The sequence below is a fragment of the Amphiprion ocellaris genome, chromosome 21, assembly GCF_022539595.1.
Source record: "Amphiprion ocellaris isolate individual 3 ecotype Okinawa chromosome 21, ASM2253959v1, whole genome shotgun sequence".
Classification (NCBI taxonomy): domain Eukaryota; kingdom Metazoa; phylum Chordata; class Actinopteri; family Pomacentridae; genus Amphiprion; species Amphiprion ocellaris.
The window spans coordinates 29,208,579-29,229,165 of NC_072786.1; the positions used below are offsets into that span (position 1 = coordinate 29,208,579).

The window sequence follows — 20,587 nt, forward strand, 5'->3', positions numbered from 1 at the left end:
TTCTCATCTTATTTTGCAAAAGCTCACTTCAAATTTGCTTGACAGTCATATGAAAACCCAGTTAATGTCTTCATGCTGCTATACTGGAGATACTAAAGTCTTATTTCAGTATAAATAGTATAGTTTATACAGACGGGTGACAGATTAAAGGAAAACTTTGAGCCTTTGACCCCTACAGTGACGGGGTCTGGTGGTTCTGTTATGTTGTTGGGGACATTTTCCTGGCTTGGGTTCGATCCATTTGTCCTCTTGGAGGAAAGAATCAATGCAAATCAAGTGTTCTGAGTGTTCTTCTTTGTCCTATGAATATATACACCTTTTTATCCTGATCGGAGTGGTCTCTTCCAGGATGACATTGCTCTTTTTCACGGGGTATGAAGGGTTTGATCAAAAATGATGGAAATATCTTTTAGAAAAATGGTGTTTATCACTCCAGTAGAATTCCAAAGATGTAAAAAATAAATGTCAAAGAGCGCTGAAGCTGTTTTTGAGACCCTACACCACAAAAAGACGCCTTTTTCTTTAATTTGTCACCCATCGGTAGACTCTGTGGATAAAAATACAGTATCTACAGAGCAGGAACTTCATTTGTAACTGGTAAAAAAACAAAAAATATGTTCCGTAGAGGAAAAAATATCAAACAAATAATCCCTACTCGACACTCTACAAGTATAGCTCCTCCAAGAAATAATCATCTCCAGCCTCCATTGTTGTTCACGGGACAGAAATCATCAAGATTCAATGTGTTTCTGCATCAGTTAGGAGCTTTTATTCCAGGGACAAGGTGTTATATATGAATATATCTCCTATTGCATCAGATGAGATCCGCTCACAGTCCCTGCCAGTTGTTTTTTAGGGTTTTTTGGATGTTTTTCTGTCAATTTCCTCTAAAAATAGACTCACTTTTTTGTATCATATTACATTCAGGTCTTTGTGCATCACCTCAGAGAGTGTTTTTGCGCCGCCCGTTGTGTGTTTGTTTGTTTGTTTTTTTAACAAACTGTGATGTTACCCTCCAACCAGGTGTGTTGACACATTAAATGTTGCATTCAGGTCCCGTGGGAAATAACAGCTTTTATGCTCGCGATGCTCAATTTACTCCAAGCTGCGTGCATGCTGGGCGAGAAAATAGAGTTTGGGAAACAGAAAAAAGCAGTAGAAAGCACTTCAGTGGGGTTGTTTTTCTCCACTTATTATTTATGACTTAATTTCCACAAAAAATTGGAAACAAATTTTTTAATTAAGTCGTAATAAATAAAATTGATTTATTTGTATTAAATTTGGTTTATAATCCCAAAGCAGCAGCACAAAACTGACTAGAGTGGTGATTTAATTTGACAAGATGTGTTCATAAAATGTACTGAACAACACAAACCAAAAAGCTTTAATCAGAGCATCTCAGCAGCTTCAAGCGACTGCGAATGTGATCACCTGCAACTTGTTAGCTTTTATCTGTCAGCCCGTTCTGACGGCGAATCCCAGCAGACGTAGAAATGCAGCCACTGAAAAAACTGCTGCAGGGGGAAGTTATTAACGTGTCACTTCTGGTTTTGTGCAGCAAAAACACACGGAGGTGGAGAGGACCACCAAGTGGCTGAAGATGCTGAAGAGCTGGGACAAATACAAGAGCAGCGACAAGGTGATTTTCTTTCTGTCACTCCACATCTTCTTCTTCATCCTTCTACGCTCGCAGGTTTTTTCTTTTTTTTGACGCTTATATTGTCCAGCTGAACATGATGTTCAAGCCTTCATGTTGTGTTGCAATGGAGATTTTAATATGTACAGAAACAAGTTCAAGACACCCTGATTTAACCTAATTGTTGCAGCTTTAGTTTACATTTCTACTGGTTTACACTTCTACATGAGCGTACAGTGGGTTTAATTTAGTTTTTTTTGCTAATAACAACAGAACTGGTAAAAGAACATGAAAATGATACAAATCCAATGAAAATCTCTATAAATACTGGAACTACAGTCCAGTATCGGTGTTGCAGAGCGGCTATCAGTCTGCTGCAGTCCTGCTGATGTAGAGTCCTTCTGTCCCAGATCCTACAAGGACAATTAGAGGAGGGCAGGTATCAGTTCTAGCTGCCTTCATTAGAGCTTTTCCAGGTCCAGGTTGGGTTCTGGTGTCGCCTGCAGCGCTTCACCGTGTCCTTCAGCTTTAACGTTTGTTTTCCGCTGGGATTCAGTGAGTGCTGAGTGGAGCGTTGGGGCTTTGAAATACACTCATTGCTGGCACTAAGAGCACAGTCAGACTTTGTTAAAGAATCGGTGAGTTACAGCCAAGGACATGGCAGCGTTTAGTCCATCCCTTCATCACTCTGCATCCTCCTCCCTCTTCCACCGTTTCTTTCTTCTTTAAAGCTTCAGGGATGTTTCTGTTCTCTTTGTCAGTCAGCAGTGAGGAAACGGGTCATGCTTGATGTGTCTCTTTATTTTGTTTCATCACTTGCCAGCTGCTGAGAACATTTAGCCTGCAGTAGGAAAGTACAAGAGAGCAGATGCAAAGCATTTACAAAGCTTTATTTTCCTTCCGCCACACATGATAAATCTGGCTTAGGGTTACAGTATTTAGCATAGCAGTGATAATACTGTAGCATATGAAACCTTGTGATCTGATGTTGAACATGTTGAAGCTTCAGTTTTGCATTTTGTAGCAGCTGCTGGGTCACAACTTGAATTAGAGCTGCAAGGAGGGTTGAACGGGCACATTGAGGAGTGGTGTATGTCAGGATGCTGCAGAAATGTTAAGGTATTCAGACTTAGCTGAACAATGTCAAGGATTGCATCACACAATTTCTTGCAATGGTAAGTGCAAATACAGTGGCTACAACTTCCTGTTACCAATGGGTGGCGCTATGACTATGATTCAGTTTTGGAATGTCGATGTTTTCAGACCTGAACTCGTGTCCAACTGGTGGAATTAGGTCCAGATTGTATCATGTGCAGATGAGATATAAACACTTCAGTTGTCATGGCAAGACATCGAAATTCGCTGTGCCACCAAAGACACGCCGTTTGATGAAAACTTGCAATTTACCCCAATTTACTTAAGGGTTACATCACCACATTCAAGGTTAATATGGTCAACCGGCTAACAATAGCACATCATGGTGTAACACATGTCATTTCCTGTTGCCACCAGGTGGTGCTATGACTGTGAATGAATATTGGCATATGGATGTGATCAGGGCAGGACTCTGATCGAACATGTAAAGTTTGAGGGAGATTGGAGCATGTTCAGGGTAGTTAGACAGTACTTCCTGTTTCATGGTGAAGCATCAAAGTTCCGGGGGCCACCATGACCACACCCTTTGGTTTTGATAACTTTTCATCACAAAGGCCTGTTGAATATACTGGCCAAATCTGAGGTATTTTAGAGTTACCCCTATGAGGAGTTAACACCTGAAAATGAGCAAAAATAGCAAAAAATCTCACAGTTAAAGCAAAATGGTGGACTTCCTGTTGGGTGTAGGATATGGATCCCAACGCCTACCAAATTAGTAGATGTAGGTGAAACATCCTGGCTCTAGCAGATGGTACAAATTTTGCAGGGGGCGCTATGCAGTCATTTTGCCACACACAAGTCCCATAAAATATCACATTTTTTGCCAGTTCTGATCTGTGTTCAAATTTCCATGAGTTTTAGAGCATGTTTAGGCCTCAAAAATGCAATTGCTTTGAGTGAAAACTAATTCCTTGCTCAGTACTCCAGCCCTAATTATTGGTCTTGTAGAAAAAGGTGAAGCTTTTATTGTGAAAAACCTTGTGAATGCATGAACCACTGCTATGATTCCCTCCTTCACTGACTCTAATTGTTTGGGAGATTAATATCTAGTGAAGGCACTGCAGTGACGGTGCTGTTTCCAAATGAATGCTGGTATTCAGCTGTAAAAGGCAGCAAAAGTGAGGCTTCACTAAATAGCTTTGACTTTGTGTTCCACCAGTAAAAGGAAAGGAAGGCTTTTAGTTAGAACTGGAGGAGCAACGGGTCGCAGAACTCATGGTCTGGTTCATGTCACGACATTTGAGACACGAATAGGAACCTTTTTTGCTTGAAAAGTGTTTCATGTGAGCTCAAAAATGCTTCGTATTTCTTCTCTGCTTTGAGATTTAGACTGTGATTGCAATTTAAAAACACGAAGCAATAAACAAATGAGTATTAAAGACATTAACCGTTGCGACGGGTGCAAATTTTAAATGCGTTTTGTTTTGTTTTTACAGTCCACATGTACCTTTTTTCTGTGATCTTTACTCATCATTATCTGTAAGATAACCAAACATGAAAAAATCTGTAAAACGACAGTAAAATGCTCAAAAAATTACAGTTAAAATTGAAAAAAGAAGAATTTTTCACAGTGTATCTTGCAGAGAAGAGTTAAATTCACCTGTAATTTTTTAGGTCATATTCATGGATTTGAGTGAAGAGCGGAGAGTTAATGAAGAGTCGTGTGTGTCTGTATATATGTGTGTGTGTGTGTGTGTGTGTGTGTGTGTGGTGTGTGTGTGTGTGTGTGTGTGTGTGTGTGTGTGTGTGTGTGTGTGTGTGTGTGTTAAAATTAAGCTTCACCAAAACAAGACAAAAAGTATAAAAGCAGCATAAAGATAGAAATAAAGTTAATGAACGTCATGCAAACCTTTCACGTGTACATTTATGGCATGTTGGATAATGGCACCTAAACTGTAGATCTGCAGAAGTGAACACTAAAGTTATTGAAACTAACAGTTTTAGGCCATTGCACAGATATTTTCATTTTTACACAGCAAAATCTTTTTTCTTTCCTTTTTTAATGCGTCTTTGTTGATGTTAAACTAAATATTCACATTAATATTTTGTCTTGAGTTGAAAAGGCCTCTGAACACCGAACTGATGAAATCACAGAAATAAAAAGTATGAATTCACATGTTTACTGTAAAAAAACAAAAAATATCTATAATATCCACTTTAAAAATCAGTATTTATACAAATACTGATTTGTTTTATAACATTTGATTGTTAAATTAGACGTTTCACTGTATTTAAATCACAAAAATAAAATTGTTATTTTACGGTTAAGATGAAAAATATGAGTTTGTGTGTTGATTGTACATACAAAAAACAACTTTCTACAATTGTAAATAATTTCCACATTGCTGTTTTATTTTGAAAGAAACACTCTAACAGTGAATAATAACTCAAACTGTTATTTTACAGATTTTCCATTTTGTTAAACTACAGGTAATATTTAGTAAAATAACAGAAAAATAGCAAAAAAATAAGTGTTTTTTTTTCTTTTTTTTACAAATGTATAAATTGACCAAAAAAAGAAAAATGACCAAAATTGTAAAAATTGTCCACATCAAAAGTACAGTTTTGTTTTCTTTTGTTTTCTTTTGTTTTCTTTTTTTTTTACAAATAGTAGTTCTTTTCAAATTAAATGTGCAAAAAAAAACTACTAAAAGCTGAAAAAAATTCCACCTATATCTTCATAAAGAGTCATATTTTATGCAAACTCTTATAAAAAATGAATAAAATGGAATATTTTGAGATGCAAGGACCTTTATACTGAAATGTACAAACATTGTTGAGGATGAAGCCAAATAGTTTGTTTGAACTTTACTGATATGAAGCAGGACTTTGATTCTGACACTGAGCTCAATGTTTTATCTGATAAACTGATCCAATATCTGAGAATTAAAGTAAGATGTTGGGTTGGAGTTAAGCAAGAATCCACAGCGTTTATTGAGCCTTAGTGATGATTTCTGCCCCAGAATTAGCTTCTGCTGAACTCCTGACGTGTCAAACATCCTAAGATTAGCAGCTTATTTCTATTAATTCCACCTAATCTAACAGCTGGGAGCTTCTTTTAGCCTCCAGATGTTTAAACTCCTGAAAGTCACCTGTTCAGTTTCCTCCAGATCTGCTGTAAAACCGCTCCGGCCGGATGATTCTGAATAGCTGGAGATGCTCTGCGATTAGCTTTGCTTCAGGACTTCATCTTTCTCGCCCAGAGTCCGGCTGATTCCTCGTCTCTGAATAAGCGAGTTCTGTTCTGCATTCAGAGCAGCTCCTCCTGGATCTCGTCCAGCCAGATGGTCGCTGTTCACCTTCCAAAGCCCTCTGGTTTGGAGAGCAGAGTCCGTTCACATACGTTTCTGTGTTCTGGATCGTTTCTGGCAGCTGCATGTCTGAGGTCTGCAGCTAAAACCTCTCAGCTCATAAAACCCACTATTTCTCACTTTGCATGAATTATCCAACCCTGGCATCGAGTTATTGTGAGTAAAGCTGTGTTAAAAAGAGACATTAGAAAACGGTGGAAATACAGCAGAAAAAACTCACAAAGGTTTTTAAGAAACATGAAAATACCAGTTAAATAAGGGTAATTGTATTTATTATTTGTTTTATTATTATTATTTTTTGTACCACTGACACATAAATTAACAGTTTTCTCAGATTTTACTAGATTTTCACTGTAATTTAACAAAACTAGGCAAATCTGTAAATTATTAGATAACTGTTCAAAAGTTTAAAGTTTAAAGTGGTTAAATAACATTGGTTTTTACACTATGTATTTATGGTTTGATGTCTCTGTTGTACTTGAAACTTATTTTTAAAATGTTGTGCATGAATAAAGTTAATCATGTAATTAATAAAAAAAATAATTTTGTGGTCAAACATTGTAGGAGAATGAATTACGATTCATAGAAATACAGATTTTGGATGTGGACATTATTCATTAGGAACAACTTTGGTGTATGTGAATTATTAATAATAATAATTTAAAAAATAATTAGAAATAATAATTAAAATTTGTATCTGATAATAAAAATATGTAAAATAATAACGAATGCTTTTTTTTTTACTATTTTGCAGTCTTAAATATACATAATCTTTCTTCTAAATAGTAACAATTACCTGTTAAACATTATTATTAGCTGTTTTGGACTGTCTTTTAAAATAGATAATGTGAATTAATAATCATAATAAAAATAATTATTTTAAATAATAATTTGAATAATTTTCTGGGATTTTACAAAATATCTGTAATATTGAAAATATGTAAAATATTAACTGAATAATTATATACCATTTTGCTGTCCTAAACAGACCAAATTTCTCTTTTTAATAGCAGCAGTTATCTGTAAAATATTAATATTTTCAGCAATATTTTACATACAATAGTTACAGTCTGATTTTATATGACATGGACATTATTGACAGTTTTTACCAGTTTTTTATTTGCTTGTTTTTTTTTTCTTTTTTTGACAGTTAACATGTAAATTATATCCTTTTTTTGGTGATTTTACTTTGTTTTATTTAACAAAACAGGAAAATATGTAACAACACTTGAAAAAAATCATTATAATATTTTTTTATTATATATTTATTTATTATAAGTTGCTACTATATGTGTGATTTTAAATTTTGTGAAATAAGAGAAAAAACATTTTCTATTCCTTGATATACACATTTTTTTCAGCAAATATCTGTAAAATATTAATATTTTCAGTAGATTATGGTGTAATTTTGCAATCAAACATTGTAAAAGAACTAATTACTGTTTGTAAAAATACAATTTTTGCCAGCTTTGCAAAAAGTTCAACATGTAAATGAATACTTCTTATTTACGGATTGGTTTTCCACTCTTCTTTTATTTATTTATTTATTTATTTTTTGCCAGATTTTCAAAATATTTTTTTCTTAACATTTTTCAGATTATCCCAGTTTTGTTGAATTACAGATAATATCTATCAAAACCACAGGAAAAAAAATCAAAATACCAGGAAATTTCTGTGAAATAATGATATTTTAGCAGATTTAGATGCAGTAATTACAGCATAATTACTCTAATCCTATGCTCTTTCACTTTGGCACGAAAGAGTCTTTATTTGTTAAATTATCGACCAACAAAAACAAAAAAGCACCAAGATTCATTGTTGAAATGCAATAAAAAGGGGAGAACTTCACAAAAAAGGTGAGAGGAGATTCTGTAGCAACATACAGTGTGAAATAGTGTGTTTTTAAAAGAAATAGACCCCAAAAATACAAATATAAAGCTGGACATTTGCCTAATATGGATTCTTTAACAGCAAATGACAAATAATAATCAGATTTTTGATATAGTACAGCTGTAGTAAAGAAAAATGCATCATAACTGAACAGTTTTTACCATATTTGATGTTTAATTAATTAAAAGTGTGTGTATATGTTGTCAGACTGATGGAGGTGGAAGAAGCTGCTCCTCTTTTACTTTGAAAGGCCTTTCTGACACTTCCTGTTGTTTTCTTCCTTCCAGCTGGTCCGGAGGATCTATAAGGGAATTCCTCTGCAGCTCCGAGGGGAAGTCTGGTGTCTGCTGCTGGATATTCCCAAAATAAAGGAGGAGAAGAAGGATTTCTATGAGGTGGGAAGCTGCATTCATTAAAGCAGAAAGACTCACACCGTCGTCGTGGTTTCATTTGATTTTCAGCCTCAGGTTTGGAGGCTTAATTGTGTTTTTACAAAGTCTTTTTTTTTGTTCTGCACCGAGACAAACTTTGGATCTCATTAGAAAAGTTTAGCTGCTGAGATCAATAAGTTTCTGCCTTCAGCTGCTGTGGAGTTTCATACAGCGAACGAGCAAACCGGCTGGAAAATATAAACTCTTAAAAAGGAAATTAAAAAGGAAAGCCTTAAAATTACTCCTTTCCATGCCAGCTTATGATTTATAGTGAATTATTTTTACACTAATAGGTTTTTCAAATGAATTTTTAAACGTAAATGTCCCAATATCATTCATTTTTTCTAAATAATCAGTATTAAAGCCTTTAATTCCCACCTAAACAATCAAAAAGTTTATTTAATTGCTGAAAAGCTCTCTTCATGAGGCATTTATAATGTATTTGAATTATTTCTTTGAGCTTTCTTGCATTTGTACTCTAAAACGCCATGTCGAAATTAATTCATACCAATTTGAAATTGTTTAAGTTTAAAGGAAAATGCTTTTTTTGGGTTATAATGAATTTTTATGGCTGGAAATGACATAGAGTGAATTTTGACCCAAAACGTCCAGATATCATTCATTCCTTTGATTAAAAAAATCTATATTAAAGCCTTTTTGCCAGCTAATTGATCACAAAGTTCATGTAATTCCTAAGAATCTCCTCAATGAGACATTAAGGATGGATTTGAACTATATTTGTGGGTTTTCTTGCATTTTTACTTAAAATGTTATGTCCAGGTGAATTCATACCCCTTGAAATAGTTGAAACTTAAAAGAAAATGCATTCTCTTTAAGTTTTAGTGCATTTTTATTTGGCTAATAGGTTTCTTCTGGCTTGTAATTACATAATCGAGTGAATTTTAACAATTTCTAAATTTTTAAAACATTTTTACAAAAGGAATCATGTCCAGCATTGTTCATATCTTCATAAATAAACAATATTAAAGCCTTTATTTGCTTCTCAGTCTTTAGAATTGCTAGCAAACGTCCTGTATGAGAGATTAATGATGGATTTGAACTATTTCTATGGGCTTACTTGCATTTTTACTAAAGACGCCATGTCTAAGGGATTTCATACCCATGAAATTGTTCAAAATTTCTTTGGTTTATACTGAATTTTTATTGGACTAATCAATTTCTTCTGGCTGGAAATGACATAAATAAGCTTTTTTATTTTTAATTTCAGAGTTCTTTTTTTTCACAAAAGAAGCCATGTCATGGTTATTTTATTTTATTAAAAACTGTCATGTCCAAATTAATTACTATCTTTCTTATTTATTTATTTATTTATTTGTTTGTTTGTTTGTTTGTTCAGCTCTGTCATGTCCAAATTAATTTGTGACAATTTCACGGGGTATGAATAAATTTGAACATTTGAAAAAATTAGCTTTTTTTTGTGGTAAAAATACACACACAGAAAAACACCAAACAACAGAGAAATACCTAAAATCTGTAATTGATATCTTGTGCAGAAAGCTTGTAGAACTTTTGGATCACTGAGATGCCAAATACAAGCTTTTTATTACTGAGAAAAATATGAATTCATTTGGTTTCTTTTGTAAAAATGTTTTAAAACTTCGTAGAAATAGATCAAATTCAACATTAGCATCTTTAATATATTGTTTTATCATCTTTTAACACTTGTTTATGTCATTTCCAGTCATAATAAATCTATCGGCCAAATTATAATTCACTATAAACGAATCTAAATGATTGTGAGCTAGATTTTTATTCAATTTGGACTTTTTACATTCAAACTTAAAGGAAAATTCAAAAAGAGAATCTCACTTTAACTTTTCGTTGAGTTTGAAAGTTCTGAGGAGTTAGTTATTTGACACAATTAAACACAGAAACCAGATTCTGAGTCATGTTTAATTTTGACTTTTCAGCTCAGTTTCTCCAGTGATACAGTTCAGATGAAACCTGACACAGAATCCATGGTTTCAGTTAATAAATGTTCCTCCAGGCTCCTATTTTACTGTGAAAAATGTCAGATTTAGACGTTTCAAGGCTGATTCAACTCACAGCCGGCTTATTAAAAGTGAAATGAAGTGTGCAGGATGCAGCGTGAACATCTTCTTTTATTCTCTGAGCTCTGCTTTTGTTCTTTCTTTCTTTGTTTTGTGGTTTTAGAAGCTGAAGGCCAGAGCCAGAGGACTTTCCCCCGACATCCGGCAGATCGATCTGGACGTGAACCGAACCTACAGGGACCACATCATGTTCATGCACCGCTACGACGTCAAGTAAGAACCTCTACATCCTGCAGTTACAAAGGAATAACACTGCCTGAGAATTTCACAATAAGAGGCATTTATGTTGCTTAACAGAAGACATTAAATAAAGAATATGGCAAATATGGTTTTCAACTTCAACTTTCCTGCAAAAGTCTTCATTCTGTTAATGTGAACTCCAGAGATCTGCAGGGGGTTCGGAAGTCGGGTTTCTTTTTAAAAATCTCCAATTTTTCAGCATTTGTCAGCTGGAAACTGCAAAAACAGAGAGAATCATTAGATAATCCTTCAACTTATCATGTGTAACTTTGCGGTTCCATCAGGAAATTAACCAGATCGAACTGTTTGAACGACAACATCTCAGGAACTAAGATAAAAGCCTACCAATATTTTAGAGTTTATGGTACCATTTATCATACTCGTTCAGTCTAAAAACAACTTTTATTTGCCTTTTTGTGAAGTATAAACTAATCTGTATGTTTAGTTTTGTATTGTTGTGACAATCAGCTAAATGAGGTTCAAAAAATATCACTAAATACACAGAACATAAAAAGTGAAACCAGAAAAAGGACTTGATAGTAGCGCACCTGGTGTTCATGAAATGATATTAGTTAAAATAATAAACGATTGTTAAAAGATGAAAAGAATAAGAAAATAAAAACATTTAAAACAAAAAATAAATAAAAACCCAAACTATGGTAGGACACTCCTAAAAGCCAGATTTGTTTTTTTGCATGTATTTAAAATGTTTATGCTGTTTTAAGTGTGTCTTACTGCACTAGAGACATTTCTGGTTCTCTCCTCTTCTAGTCAGGGTTGTTTTATTTCCATAGAGGTTTATATGGAAGTGTAGTCTGAAAGGTTTGTGTTAACAGCTTGTTTGTGTTTTCAGGCAGCAGGCGCTCTTCCATGTCCTCACAGCTTATTCCATGTACAACACGGTGAGTCATGCTCAGTCTTTGGGTTCAGACAGTGAAAAGAAGTGGTGCAGAAAAGAAACAACGAATGAGACTAAGACATGGTACGACAATGTGTAAATTCAGGAGGAGTTCAAACCTTCCAGAACTGGTGGATGTTTTCTGTTTTAGATGTAAGAATAAAGGGATTGTTGTTGTTGTTTCAGGAGGTGGGTTACTGTCAGGGCATGAGTCAGATCACCGCTCTGCTGCTCATCTACATGAATGAAGAAGACGCCTTCTGGGCTCTGGTCAAGCTGCTGTCGGGCCAAAGACACTCCATGCATGGTAACATTTACACTCTGAAAAAGGTCAAAAATGTTCAATTATGAGTTTTACTGAATCCACTGGATGAGTCTGAATTGAACTCCAGCTTCCTGGTTGTCTCTAAGGCTGAAATTCACCCCAAAAATGATTTAAAATCACATCACCATCATTTAAAAGTCCCTGAATTTTATTTACTTGACTGTTGGTCGCAGCTGAGTCACTGATGGCTTCACATTTGCGCAGAGAAGTGGAAAATTTTATGTTTTTTACAGAATCAGATTTCGGCAAGCGGTATAAGTTTGGCAAATTTTTAAATGAGATGTACACCACCGTTCAGAAGTTTAGGGTCACTTAGAAATGTCCTTATTTTTGAACAAAAACCAGTTTTTTTCAATGAAGATAACATTAAATGAATGATAAATCCAGTGTAGACATTGTTAATGTGGTAAATGACTATTCTAGCTGGAAACAGCTGATTTTTAATGGAATATCTCCATAGGGGTACAGAGGAACATTTCCAGCAACCATCACTCCTGTGTTCTAATGCTACATTGTGTTAGCTAATGGTGTTGAAAGGCTCATTGATGATTAGAAAATCCTTGTGCAGTTATGTTAGCACATGGATAAAAGTGGGAATTTTACTGGAGAGCATGAAATTGTCTGGATGACCCCAAACTTTGAAAGGTAATGTAGAACGAGCACCGTTGAACGGGTCCTCACTTCCTTGCAGCTCAGCAAATTCATGCATATCCACCAGGTGGCGCTACAACTATGAATATATTTGTATGATTGGGCTCATAAATTTACATACCCTGAAAGAATTTGTAAAATATGTACCATTCGTTTATGAAAATACAAATAAAAACAGAGCAAATCCAATTGGATTTCTCCAACTACTAACCTTAAATGAAAGAAAAGTTCTTCCATGATCAAATATATTTTCTAAAAGAAAAAAAGACGATATTTCGCAAATTTTGGCAAAGTACGTAAACTTATGAGCACAACTGGGATGGGATTCTGATCAGACATGTCAGGTTTGAGATAGATTGGAAAATGTAGAGTCTAGTTAAACAGCATTTCCTGTTTCATGGCAAGACGTCTAAAATCTGGGGACAACCATTTCAGCAGCCCCCTCAGACTTTTGTGGAGCATTTTGATAACTTTTGATCACCCCTGCCTGCTGTACATCCTGGTCAGATCTGAGCTCTGTCTTGGTTACCCCCTTTGAGTTTATAGCTTTTGAAAATGTGCAAAAATTGGCCCAAAATCGGCCACAATATGACACGTAATCCAAAGCGGCCGACTTCCTGTTGGGTTTTGGTTATGAGTGTTCGTGGCTTTTTTGTGCGTCCTGATGAGCTACATATGCCTACCAAATTTCATAGCTGTGAGTGAAATGTACTGGTCGTAGTAAATGTTTAAAATTTTGACATGTGCAGTTCCCCTAAAACGTCAAATTCTTCGCCAGTTCTGACGCGTGTGCAAATTTTCACGCCTTTCTGAGTATTTTTATGCCTTCAAAAGTCCAATTCAAAAATCGGACGAAGAAAGAACACTGGAAAAACCCATGTAAAAAAAAATGTATTTAGAATTTCAGCTCACATTTGGTTTCTGCTGGAACAGAATGAAGTTTAAATAACTGTATTGTCTTTTCATTTTTACTGAAAGAGCATCAAATGTGCATTTGCTCGTAAAGCAACCGCTCTGATAATATTTGACTCTGAAACAACCTGCAGAGACTCAAGTCTTTGGATTTTTGCCAGTTTTCTGCAGCTCCTGACAAAATTATTAATGAAAGGCTTCAACGAGGAAGAACTCGGGACGCATCAGCAGTCGAGAAGCAGCGACGAGCTCATAACTCTGCATTAAAAAACCCCATAAACACTCTCACATATGCATCCATGTTTTAAAGGATTAACACCAGCTGATGTTGAAAACCAGACATTTAAACAGTAAGAAGGGTGTTTTCTTTTGTTTTTGTGTCAAATAGAATGGATTAAAAGCCTCTAAATCTGCAGAAAATGCACAGAAAAGACACAAAAGCAGCTTTATAGTTGGAAAAACTGTGAATTTGATGTCAGGAGTTTGTGCACAAACACAAGAAAGTGCAAAATAATTCTCAAAAAACATCAATCTTCTGAATCCCAGCAGTTTAGACTCATCACCACCTGCATAATTCTGTTATCTGACGTAATGTGAAGCTTTGCAGGACTCAAAATGTCACTTTTTCATCTGTATTTCTGCCTCATGCAACATATACAACCATCCATTCACTTCTCAGTCACTTGAAGCAAAAATTTAGTATTAATTTACTAATAAAACTACTGATTGGTTCCCTTTAACTTGGTTCTTTTTGCACCTTTTTAGGGTTTTTCATTCCCGGCTTCCCGAAGCTGATGCGTTTCCAGGAGCATCATGACCGGATCCTGAAGAAGATGATTCCTAAACTGAAGCAGCACCTGGTGAGAAACTCGACACCGACGTTAAAAATGCAGCAGCTGCTGAATAATGGAGGACAGAAGTTAAACCAAATCCAGATCTGTGATAAATGATCTATACTTGATTAATGGACTTTTATAGTTGAAGATGAACACGGAAAGAATCTTATTTTTCCATATTTTGACCAAATTATCCAGCTGAAACATCTGAAATCATCTGCTCGACCATCTCTAATTTGCTTGAGACTTTTTTTTAATCATAAACAACTGATATTTAAAAAGGTTTCTGTGAATTTTTAAAGTATTACACCAAGTACTTTCTGAGATTTTTAGTTTTTTAATAACCCATCGACCCACTTTTAGCACGTTTTTTTTTGGACATTTGCGATTTGAAACTACATTGAAACTATTTTAGATGTTTACTTTTGTATTATTGTGACATGAAGCTACATGTGGTTCAGAAAATATCACTAGTTGACGTCTGTATTATCATTTTTTTGTTAATGTGAGCTCAAAAATGGACATTTTCATGACAACTTCAGTTTTCTCTCATCATATTTCAGCTCTTTTTGATCTACAGCCTCTAGTTTGAGAAAAATTTGAGGCCACAACAACAACATCTCAGGAACTATTTGAGATAAAAGCCTGACGTTTTCACTGTCATTTCTCATCATGTCAATAATTCAGAATCTGTTAAACAAGGAGGTTCATTTCCAGAACTCTGTTCTATTAGGATATCTACAAATATTTTAAATTCTGTGGTAGCATTTATCATACCTGTTCAGCAGAAAAATAGCTTTTATTTGCATTTTTGTGACCAAGTGTTTGATAATAAAAAGTAGTTTATATGTTTACTTTTGTATTATTGTGTCATGAAGCTACATGTGGTTCAGAAAATATCACTAATTGACGTCTGTATTATCATTTTTTTTGTTAATTTGCTCTCAAATATGACACTTTTCATGACAGCTTTCATTTTTCTTTCCCATAATTGGACATTATTTGATCTAAAGCCTCTCATTTGAGAAAATAATTTGTGGCTGACAATATTTCAAGAACTATTAAAGATAATCAGCGCATCGAGTGATGATAAAGGCAGCAATTAGCTGCAACACTGACAAAAACTGACCTTCATTCTCATCATTAATCTCCATTAATGTAATTATTTAACACATAAATACTTTATTTTCAGATGTCTGTCGTTCTGAAATCATTAAAACAATTTCTGCTCAACCATCTTCGATTTGCTTGAAATCTTTATAGCATTAAATACAGATATTTATAAAGATATCTGTGAAATTTTAGCTTCATATGAGAAATACTTTATGACATAAGGAGAAAAGAACGTGCCTGTTGACCCACTTACTTTAAGTTGTTTGATCAACGATATCTCAGGAACTTTTAAAGTAAAGATAAAAGCCTGAAATTTCCACTGTTGTTTCACATCATATCTTTAATTTAAATTCTGCAATATTAAAGAAATACATCAAATAATTTCTGATTATGAGTGAACTAAAGTATGAAGAACAATTGAAGCTGCACTTTAACTTTCTGCACATAGTTCAGTTTCTGACAACAGCCCTAAAAGCCCTGTTCATTCCCACATGGTAGAATTTCAAGTACGTCATAATAACAACTATTCTAATTTTCACTGTTAATTTGCTTCATGACGTTGATTATGAATCTGCAATATTGAGCAAGTTGATCAAATAATCTCTGATTATGGATGAGTTGAAATATGGTGAAAAAAACTGAAGTCGTCATGAAAATTCCTATTTTTGAGCTCATATTAACAAAAAATGATAATACAGAAGTCAACTAGTGATATTTTGTGAACCACATGTTGCTGTATGTCACAATAATACAAAACCAACTGATTTTTTTAGTATGAAATGCTTGAAATATGTAACATTAGGAATAAATTAAGATCAATGTCACCAGCTGGACTACATGCAGAGTTAAAGTGTGGCTTCAATTTTTGTTCATAATTTAGTTCACTCATAATCACAAATTATTTGATGCATTCCTTCAATATTGTAGATTCTAAATTAATGACATGATGAAAAATAACAGAGAAAATTTCAAGCTTTTAGCTTTAATAGTTCCTGAGATATTGACAATCAAACAGCCCCCAAATAAGCGATAAATTAACTTTTACAAGATAATTTTCTAATTATCTTGTAAAGTATTTAATATATATGAAGCTAAAAAAAACAGAATTATCTTAATAAATATAAATATTTAATGCTGTAGAATTTTCAGTAGTAATTTCTTGTACAAATTGTCCTAAAAATCTGATGATTTTGGATGGTAAGACGTCATTATCACAGGACAGACGTATGAAAATCAAATATTTATGTTAAATAATTACACTAATGAGGGTTAATGATGAGAATGAAGGTCAGTTCTTATCAGTGTTACAGTTAATTGTTGACTTTTGTCACCACTCAATGTGCTAAATAGATTCTCTGTTGGGTTTGTTTGTTTGTTTACTGCAGGACAACCAGGAAGTGTTTACCAGTTTGTACACCATGAAGTGGTTCTTCCAGTGTTTCCTGGACAGAGTGAGTTTGTTAGCTTTATAAGAGTGTTTATGTGGATTTTTTAAGCCAAATGGAGCATTTCTTTGTTTCTTTGTGTTCATTTTAGGATACTGGATTTCTTGGGCCCAGTAGAAATCCATATATTGCTGTATTAGGCAATATTTTTCATCCACAATATTAAAATTACCTCCTAAATACTGTAAAATTTTTTGTTTAAAAAGTGGAGGGAAAAATGCTCTTTAAAAAAATGTAAATGATATTGTAATATAAGATCTTTATTTATTATAATACTTATAATTTACAATCTGTTTAAACTTTAAGTGGAATTATCATCGTTTTATGCACTGAAAATGTAGAAAAAGCTTCATATAAGTAGAAGAATTTGTGTCAGAGCTGCAGTATCAGACAACAGGTGTTTCTAATAAAGTGGTTGGTGAGTCCAGGTGTTACCCAGAGATGGAAAAACACGAAGCCAACATGATTCAGATACCAACCTGTGAAATAAACCACTCAGTTTAACATTACAGACAGTGGAAAGTATGAAACAGCCTTCAGTTTTTAAAGATCGGCAATAAATATTAACTGTTTCCAATGAAAGGGGATTTAAAATCGTCCTTATTGGCAAAATATACACACAGAATACCTGAAAAAGTGTGTTTATCAGTTCTGAAGCAAGATTTAGCCAGATATGTGGTAGTCGGCTTTTTATTGCACTGCAAAACGAACTTCTAGATGAGATAAAACTATAGCAGTACGACCCAGAATCAACATTTGGGTGCAAGAAAGTAAAAAGTGGTGAAAATTCTTAGTTTGTTTTGAAAATTTGTTCAAATTATTTTCCCTTTGAACCTCAAAACTCACCAACAGGCTTAAATGGCATTTTATATTAAATCACTAAAATGACTGAATTGATAATTGCCAGAAACTGTAAAAACTGAAAAAAATTGTCTGATTTTCGACTTTCCAATGACCCTTAAACTACTCATTCTGTATTTGTCAATTTATTTGACATGTCTGATTTTAAAATTTCCTCAAAAATAAATAGTTTGCTTTAACCAGATTCTGTAAAAAACAAAAAATTCTGCATTTCTTGGTGCAACCATAGAGGAATTTATGGCTCGCTGCGACCAACAGTCATGTGACAAATATTCAGAGTTTTAGGCTAAACTGCAGGCAGTGTTTATACAGAACAGAGAGGAAATAAGTCTGGAAACAAATTTAAAGTGTATATTTTATATATAGTATGTGGAGCTACCATTTTTTACAGTGTTGGTAAAAACCTGTAGACACTTGGAAAAATACTGTCCCTGTTAAATCCAGGTTTTATCAATTTTTGTAAACATAAATAATCAAATAAATTCAACTTTGGTGTTTCTTTTTTGTGTAATTTTTAGCATTTTAACTTTTGAGTAATTAATTTCTGAGTAGTTCTGTTTCCATAGAGATGCAGGACTTTATATTGCAGTGAAAAATGAGCCTACAGTAAGTACAAGTGTGCCCAATAAGAAAAGAAAAACTGCCCTTTAAGCGCTTTGATTTCAGAGGGTGAATTTCTTTCTTCAAGCAGCTGTTTAGTTGAGATGTTCGGCACAAATTTCAACACAATCTGGAGAAAAATAAGTGATTTTTCAGGCTTAGAATGAAAAACTTTAAAAATTCACAACTAATAATCGGGACTTGGAGCATTCTGCAGGATTTTATGAGGTCCCCTGATCTACTGTATATTTGTGAGCTGTTAAAGCTTTACAGTCAGAACCGCTGGGATCTGCTGACAGTAACAGAAACACAGACGTCCAGGCAGCCTTGTTTTTTACGGCCGGAGCATTATATCCCTCCACACAGCGAAAACAAGACCTCGTAACCCTCTGTTCTGTTTGTGTTCAGACTCCCTTCACACTCACCCTCAGGATCTGGGACATCTACATCTTTGAGGGCGAGCGAGTTCTGCCAGCGATGTCCTACACCATCCTCAAGCTGCACAGGAGTAAGACTGCTCGCTTTACGTCCACGTACCGGCCCGTTTCCACCTCTCACAACGCTAAAAGCCTCTTTATTCCCTGTGTTTTCCCCTCAGAGCACCTCATGAAGCTGTCCATGGAAGAGCTGGTGGAGTTCCTGCAGGTGTCTCTGTCCAAAAATTTCTACTTAGAGGACGACTTTGTGGTGGAGCAGCTGCAGGCGTCCATGACGGAGCTCCGCCGGATGAAGCTGGAGCTGCCTGCACCAGGTACTGCTGCAGCACGACGCACGGAAAACGACAATAATAGATTATACACAAGAAAACGCACATTTAAGGTTTGATTTTTGATCCGAGTAGAACAGAAGCACAGAGGGAAAACATCTTATTGCAATCCTGATCCCAAATATTATGCAGTTTTTATATTTTAAGGGATTAATCATATTCTAAATGCATGATTTTGCAAGTATTCATTATTATTAGGTGAAAGTTTTCAGTGTCAGTGGTGCTGAAAACAATAAATTCTGATTTTAATAGCTCATAGTGAAGAAAAACAAAACATAATTTGCATTTTTTTCTTTATTATATCACTTTGAACTCAGTCTTTTTGCCCGTTCTTTGGACAAGAAAAATAAGAAACTGTGAAGAACATTTTTCATAATATTTACTGTATTAAAAGTTAAATTCCAAGTGGAAAAATAACAAAATTACAGTTCAGACAGTCGTCTAAAGGACAGAACATGAACATAGAATTTAACTGACAGTGAAATTAATTGTTATTGGTTTAAAATAGCAGTGCATGAATGTTGCTTGAATGGTTTTCTTCACTGTTACATACATTTAGAAAAGTAAAATTCTCTGTTGAAAAAACTTAAAAATCAGTGTGTAGCATATAAACACACACTTTCACACACCTTTCAACTGTGTATGTGATGTTCCTGGGCCTCCTGCTGTGTTTCAGCCTGCACTAGTTGTAGTTTTTTGGTGTGTTTTCTGCCACTAGTTGTAGTTTTTTGGTGTGTTTTCTGCCACTAGTTGTAGTTTTTGATGTGTTTCCTGATCTCCTCATTAATCTGCCTTCTCTCCTTCTTCTTCCACACACTGTTAAAGCCAACAACAACAAAAGTGTGGCTGTGAGTGGTGGCCACATTCCCTCCTACAACAGTAACCGGTGGGCTATCCTGACTGGTCTTCCTCCTCCATGTCTCTGTCCATCTGTCCCTGAGTCAGTCCGTCCTGTCTGTCGTCCGTCTGCTTTCACAAACTTCCGGCAGTTTTTTTCTAAATATTCTGCACCGAGCTCTGGTGCATCGCTTCAGAGCTTATTCAGAGTCCGGCTGGTCCTCCTCTCGTCTCTGTCTTAAGTTTTAATCCCCTTTGCTCCCATGTTTTAGTTCTAAAGTGGCTGAATTGGTGATATAACGCGCCATCTGGTGGCTAACTGAAGGCACTGCATGATACAAATAAGAGCTGAGTTATTTCATCTCAAATCATCTGCTGAACTTTCTCCGATTTGCTTGAAACTTTTTTTATTATAAACTATGGATATTAAACTTTGTATCTGTGAAATTTGAGATTGACAAATCAAACACTTTCCAAGATAATTAATGGTAGAAACCCACTTTTAATAACTTTTTTTGCACATTTGATTAAAATTCAACGACAGTATTTCAGGAACTATTAAAGATATAAACCTGACATTTTGACAGTTATTTGCCATCATGACACTG

The 20,587-nt window shown here is 34.7% G+C and overlaps 1 protein-coding gene across 4 annotated transcripts in view; it reads left to right on the forward strand.

Moving 5' to 3' along the window:
- Positions 1-20,587, forward strand: part of usp6nl (USP6 N-terminal like) — a 140,056-nt gene that overhangs the window by 113,077 nt on the left and 6,392 nt on the right. For all 4 annotated transcript variants that reach the window (XM_055006294.1, XM_055006293.1, XM_055006291.1 and 1 more), the window contains 9 exons: positions 1,559-1,639; positions 8,280-8,387; positions 10,599-10,708; positions 11,589-11,637; positions 11,820-11,940; positions 14,287-14,381; positions 16,856-16,921; positions 18,785-18,884; positions 18,975-19,127. In XM_055006294.1, coding sequence (XP_054862269.1) covers positions 1,559-1,639; positions 8,280-8,387; positions 10,599-10,708; positions 11,589-11,637; positions 11,820-11,940; positions 14,287-14,381; positions 16,856-16,921; positions 18,785-18,884; positions 18,975-19,127 — 883 coding nt within the window. The remainder of the gene's footprint in view (positions 1-1,558; positions 1,640-8,279; positions 8,388-10,598; positions 10,709-11,588; positions 11,638-11,819; positions 11,941-14,286; positions 14,382-16,855; positions 16,922-18,784; positions 18,885-18,974; positions 19,128-20,587) is intronic.